The sequence below is a fragment of the Anas acuta genome, chromosome 19, assembly GCF_963932015.1.
Source record: "Anas acuta chromosome 19, bAnaAcu1.1, whole genome shotgun sequence".
In the NCBI taxonomy this organism is placed as follows: domain Eukaryota; kingdom Metazoa; phylum Chordata; class Aves; order Anseriformes; family Anatidae; genus Anas; species Anas acuta.
This window is the reverse complement of record NC_088997.1, coordinates 6,796,990-6,803,190: the sequence shown is the minus strand read 5'-3', so window position 1 is coordinate 6,803,190 and position 6,201 is coordinate 6,796,990. Positions and strand designations below refer to the sequence as shown.

The following is a 6,201-nucleotide window of genomic DNA, read 5'->3' as shown; positions in this document are numbered from 1 at the left end:
GCTGCGGAGATCCAGGTCCCCAGGCACGGCCCCGCAGTGACAGAGGGGTCGGGGACACCCTGTGGGGCAGGGGGGTGAGCAGGGGAGTGGGTATCCCAGACCCCAAAGCAGCAGGAAGGAGCTGGGCTCTGCCAGAACATCCATCCCGCTGTCCCGTGTGCAGGGCGAGCACCCTGCCAGCTCCCGGTGCTCCTCCCCACGCTCCTGTCACCCCCTGGGGACAGAGGGGTGACCGAGGGGCTTTCCGGGGTCACGTTTCACCCCGCTTCCAGGTGCGGAAGCGACCCTGAGCTTTGACAGAGCACCGGTTGTACTGGGAACGCAGCAGGACACGGAGTAACAAACCTTTGGAGACAGCGTGTTCCCGGGGGCAGCCATCCCGCAGTTTTATTGATTTTTAAGAAAAAAGAAAAGCAGAGAGGGAACGAGGAACTTCAGTTCTCTGCCTCCCCTCCAAGGAAGGGACCTGGAACTGCAACTCGCCATCAGTGACCCCATCTCAGAGCTCCAACCCCAAGCAGCTGATGTTTGCCTCCCTCTCCTCAATCCCATTCCTCCTTTCAGCCGCGTTTGCCCACGTCCCACCCTGTCCCACCCCTCCCTCCCAGCCCTTTTAAGGGGTTTTGAGCCAAATCCCAGCCCTGGATTCCTCCTGGAAGGAGCTCTGCTGCCCCGGCCCCACCCTGCAGTCCCTGGGGGCTGAGCCCACCCCAGGAGAGCTCTCCCCACTTGAAAGCAAACCAGGAGACACAGCGGTTTGTTTCCAGTTGTATTTCAAGCTTTTGGTTTGAGGGTACACGACACTGGAAGTCCTCGTCACCCTCCTGGGTTCTCTGCACGTTTCTGGAAACAAGAGTGGGAAAACGTCACGGTTCGGGGGAAGGCTCTCACGAGGGAGAGCACCAAGGCACTAATCGAGGGGAACATCAGGGCTTCAATCACGTCTAGCAGCTCCTTCCTGGTATTAAAGTTCCTTTTTGAAGTTTCCCTGTTAAGTTTCAGGTGAGCTCCTCGTCCTGTCGTTGCTCCACGTTAAACAACGCCATTGCTGCCAGCAGCTCGGGAGGAACAGGACCACGAAACCAAACCCACCTGAGATCCTGAGATGCTGGCACAGGGGCAGTGCAGCAACACGGGGCCTCCTCAGGCACCCAAAAAGGGGAAAGGGGGAAAGGAAAAGGCACGTGGGTGCTTTGGGGCACGCAGCCATCCGTGCTGCCTCCTACCTGCGGGCTGGGATAGCACGGAGGAGCCCTGAGGAGGCAGGGCAGGCACGGCGAGGCCATTCCCCGGAGCAACAAAGGCACCTGGAGCTTCACGCAGCACTTCTCGTTGTTATTTTCTCTGAGAATAAACCTCCAAGCAGCTGAGATCCTGCCCGTTTCACAGACAGAAAGAGTAGATTCCTCCCAGGCACGGCACGGTGGGAAACAAAGCCCAGCAAGTCCCACCAACCCCAGCCCTCTGCCACCAGCACCGCACAGCGCCCTGCTCTCCATCCCTTGCTGGAAACTCCTCTCCCACACATCTTCCCACCCCCTCTGAAGGAAACAGAGAGGTTGTGCTAGTGCTGGTGGGCGACACACCTCCAGCTGAGCCATGTGAGCACCCCAGTGGAACGGCATCGCTCCAGTTAACTCTTCTAACCCACTCTCAAGGTCCCTCCCAACTCCTTGGCTTCATGCTCGCTGCACAAACGGCCAAAATCCCCCCCTGAGGACCCTTACACTATTTTTCATGTGTCTGAGCTGCCTTGTTGAGGAGTTTAGGGGGGTTTAGGGGGGCAGAAAACACTAAAAAAGTATCAAAATTCCAAAGGAAACAATTAAATAACCCATTCAGCAACAGTGGCCAGCTGCCACACGAGCACCATACACAGTCCTCCTGCTGCCCTCGGGAGGATCAGTACACCTGGATCCTGGAAAATTCAGCTGGAATGAGCGGTGCTGGGGCTGCTGGATGCCCTGGGGCTTGCTGAACCCCAGCCAGGGGCTCTGGGCCCGCGGGTGCCTGTAGTCCTGGTGGGCACACGTGTTGTGGGATGGAGAACTTGCCCAGCTGGCAGAACTGTCCCGGCGAGGCCCCGGCGTGGGTTTGGGGGTAAAAGTCCCCGAAGGCACCTCTGGCTTGGGAGAGGGAGGAAGGGAGGCCGTGTCCTGCTGCAGAGCTGTGCTGAGCCCCTGTGTGTCCCCCCGCGGGGCTGTGTCCTGGCGTGCAGCTGTGCTGGAAGCCCGGGCTCTGAGCAGCGGGGTGCTGCGGGGGGAAAGTGGGAAGAGCTGGAGGCGAGGAGCTGCAGGAGCTTTGCGTGGGGTACGAGCCTGGCGGAGGGGTGATCCTGGGCAGGAAGGAAAAGGGAAGGTTATTCCAGAACTGGCGCTGCCTCGCTGCTGCTGGAAGTGCCCCAAGGGCAGGTTTCCTCCTGACCAACACTCACAGAAGTTGCTGCAATCCATCAGAGAAATGCTGTCTCTTACAACAGGAGGAACCCCTATTACAAGCAGGTTTTGGGTAAAAACAGGGATATTGGTCACCCGGGACAGATGTGCCCACTCCCAACCCCCAGAACAAGCAAGGTTTAGCCCTAAATCTCTTCCCAAAGGGCACATGCCAGCCACACTGCAAGGTTTGGCTTTACGAGGCCTCCCAATTTCCACGCACACCCCCCTGCCTCCCATCTAAGCCATTCAGCAGCAGCCACAGCGGCCCAGCATCACCTATCGAGAACCATAAAGGCCTTTGGTGGAAGCAGGAGCCAGTGTAGAGAGCAAAAGGGAAGGAGGAGAGCTACAGATGAGATGAATCCTTCAGAAGCGAGGTCTAGAAGCAGCCTCTGCCAGCAGAAGGCACGACTCACCCTGCAGCAAGCAGGATCTGCCTGAGAGCCAAAGCCTCGGGGCCTCCAGGAGCGCTGCCCGGCCCACGCACACGCTCAGCAGGGCATCGAGGCAGCGCTCACACGGCTGTGACCACCAGATCCCAGTGAAAAAAAGGGGCTGGCTCACGCCGGGGGCTGGGAGCTTGGGTTTGCTCCCCCCACAGCTCCGTTTGTGGAGGCAGGCGCGATACAGGAGGCAGAGCCTCCTGGAAACGGCTTCTGCCTGCTGGCAACTCGGTGCCTGCAGCTTCCTGGAGCTTGAAAACCCGCTCAGAGCTCGCACTCGGGAATAAGGGATCAAAGCAAGAAGCATGAAGGCCCAGAAGCAAGCAGCAGACTTGCACCTAAGCCGCAGAGAGATGCAAATTGAGCTGCAGAAATGGAAACATCCTCGAAACGCCTTCCCACACCCTGCTCGACAGCCAAATGTCTCTGTAAACACCTCTGAGCCCGCACCGCCCGCTGATGGCAGCTCACCTAAGGAGAGCAGGTTTAGGTGCAGAGCCCAGACTGAGCACAAGTTACCAGCAGCAGCACTGGAGTGGTGCAGACAAGGGCTCTGCTGCAGCGAGAGCGACCCTCCTTGCAGGGGCAGCGCTGACAGGAGGAGGCAAAACGCTCCTGGGTTTGCCTGGGCTCCCCTGCAAGCACTCGGGCTCAGGCTGATTGCCCCACAGGATCTGGGAGCGTGTTCCTGCCAGGGAGGTTCTGTTTTATGGCTTCCCCTCAGGTGAGGGTAGGTGCAAACACTTCAGGATGCTTTAGAATGAGCCTATGACTTCAAGAGAACGTGGAATTTAACTCCTCGTAGAGAAACAGCCTTCCTCTGCCAAACTCAGGTGGCATCTTAGAGACGGGAAAAAATTTAACCGGATTTCTGAGCTTCAGAAAATACCAGTGAATTCTCAGGGACTGCGATAGACACAAAATTCAAACAACCCCCAAACATCAGCTCAAGTGCCAAGGTTTCTTTTTGGCAGAGCTGCCTTGCTTGATGCTGAACACAAGCGCAGCAAGGTGGCACCTCCAGTTCCCAACGGTAGCTTTGGACGTGACCAACCTCACAGCGCTGCTGGCAGGCGGGGCAAAGACAAATAAAGATCACACCCCGGGGCACAACACGGCCAGGAACAAATGGCAGGAGCCCTGGTGTCAGGGCAGAGCTGCACGACTCTGCTCTCACGCTGCTGTTACCTCTGCGTGCGTCGATACAAACACAAACCTCTTAGGGGTGGCTCAGTGCCACCTCACGCCCCAAAATTTCTCTACCTGACAAGAAACCCTCACGGGAGCTCCCGCACTTACTTGATGCTCTCGGAGGCTCTCCTCTCCGCCGAGGCCCCCGGGATGTATCTCAGCCCTGGCACTCTCTTCAGCAGGGTGAAGGGGAACAGCCGATCCAGCTTAGAGCTCACCGACTCGGGAATATCCAGGCAGAAGCAGTAGCCGAGCCCATCTGAAGCCAGCAACACGTCAAGGAGGCCCTCAGACAAAACATCCTCGTTTCTGACACAGCCACGCACCATCCCCCTCCGGCTCCAAACCCGTTTTCCCGGGAGAACTCTCCCAGTTCTACCCAGTGCCATCCCCACAGCCCGCTGCCCTCCTCAGCTCCGGGATCTCTGCACGACCTGAAGCCACGAAGTGGAAGCAGAGGGCGAGAGACCAACACAGAGCTGGGTGTGCTGCGGGCAAGTAGAGCCGGTGAGAATTCGGTGCAGAAAAAAGCCCAGGAAATGCCCTAAAGCTGCAGCACGCTCACAAACAGCGACCCCACGCTGTGCTTCAGGGCTGGGCCCTGGAAGGATACAAGCCTCCCCAACTAGAAGCCCGCAGATGTTACCGAGGAGGGAGGAGCGGGGGATAAACCACGCCACGCAGAGCAGAAACCACGGCACCAGCACCACCGGGACCCTCACCCCGAGGAACAGAGCCCTCCTCATCCGCGAGCGCGTGGTCGACACCCCCAACATGGCAAACGCCACCGGCATGAACCCCCTGGGGTCTTCCACCTCCACCACCCTCGAGACGACAGCCGCGAGCAGGAGGTACAGGAGGGCGGAGAGGACGGCAAACAGGACGGTGAGGAAGCAGTGCTTGGCGGTGCCAACGTTCTTCTCAAAGCTGCCTGCAAAGTACCAGACGAGAACAGCGCCGCAGCTCAGGGATATCAGGTCGTCGTAGCTGAAGACATAGGTGAGCAGCCTGTGGACTGAGCACAGCAGCACGTCACAGCGGCAGGGACAGCGAGGGGTTTGTTTTAGCCACCAGAAGGGGGATTTGTTTTAAATAGATCTGGTTAGCTGGAGCAGGGTGAGACTGAGCCTGCAGAAAGTATTGCTTTTTGTTCTACCCTGCTGCAAAAGGGGAGCTTGGGGTGTTTAAAACCAGGCGTAAATAATGAAACATTCTAGAAGGAGAGGGGGGCACTGCACTGATGGACTGACTCCGGGTGCTTCCTGGGGTGGTGACTGGAAAAAAGTCAACGGTTTCTATAGTAAATTTTGGTCTCATTAAAGGAGAAGGAAGGAGACGTGGAACCAGTAAGGTTGGAAAGGAGCTCCAAGATCTGATCCAACCATCCCCTACCACCAGTGTCACCCACTGAACCCTGTCCCCAAGCACCACATCCAGCCTTCCCCTGAACACCCCCAGGGACGGTGACTCCACCACCTCCCTGGGCAACCCGTCCCAGTGCCTGACTGCCCTTTCTGAGCAGAAACGCCTCATTTCCAACACAAAAACGACCGCCCAGCAACCACACCTCCCCTGCTAATCAGCTACCACAACAAATAAAGAACCAAATCGCCTCAGGCCGGCTGCTCTCAGCAGCAGCCCTGGGGGTCCCCAGCGCCAGCCCCCTGCGCACCTCAGGGCCCCCCCCCAGAGCCCCGCAGCCCCGCTCCCCGCCGCTGCCGGGGCAGGAGGCGGCCCCGCACGTTCCCCCTCACCTTCCCCCTCCCTCAGGGGGGTCTCGGGGGTGCCGCCGGTGCCGCCCCCGCCCCACAGCAGCGCGGGCCCGGAGGCGCCGAGGCTCAGCAGCAGGGTGAGGGCGCTGCCGGCCGCTGGGCACCGCCGCCCCGCCGCCATCTTGCCGCGCGCCACCCCGCTTCCGGCCGCCGCCGGAAGGCCTGCGCCGTTACCATGGCAACGCCAGGCGCGGCGGGCCCTCCGTTGCCATGGCGACGGGCCTCGCTTTTCCCTTTTTTATCTTTTAATCCCTCTTTTATTTTTTATTTTTTTTTAATTTTTAATCCCCTTTCCATTTCCTTTTTTTTTAAAGTTTTAATCCCCTTTGTCTTTTCTTTTTAACTTTTAATCCCCAT

The 6,201-nt window shown here is 58.5% G+C and overlaps 1 protein-coding gene across 1 annotated transcript; it reads right to left on the bottom strand.

Moving 5' to 3' along the window:
• Positions 1–756: 756 nt before the first annotated feature.
• Positions 757–6,001, bottom strand: RHBDD2 (rhomboid domain containing 2). The gene is made up of 4 exons (XM_068656028.1): positions 5,827–6,001; positions 4,686–5,087; positions 4,181–4,331; positions 757–2,335 (listed from the first exon to the last, which is right to left on the bottom strand). The coding sequence occupies exons 1-4, from the start codon at positions 5,963–5,965 to the stop codon at positions 1,903–1,905; spliced, it is 1,125 nt and encodes a 374-aa protein (XP_068512129.1). The 5' UTR covers positions 5,966–6,001; the 3' UTR covers positions 757–1,902.
• Positions 6,002–6,201: the final 200 nt, after the last annotated feature.

Bases quoted from the DNA above. Each gene is read 5' to 3' on its own strand.
- RHBDD2 (XM_068656028.1), bottom strand. From the start codon at position 5,965: ATGGCGGCGGGGCGGCGGTGCCCAGCGGCCGGCAGCGCCCTCACCCTG. The intron at 5,088-5,826 runs GTGAGGGGGAAC...TGCTGTGCTCAG, and splicing joins CCCCCTGAGGGAGGGGGAAG to TCCACAGGCTGCTCACCTAT. The intron at 2,336-4,180 runs GTAAGTGCGGGA...CTTCCTGCCCAG, and splicing joins AGAGCCTCCGAGAGCATCAA to GATCACCCCTCCGCCAGGCT.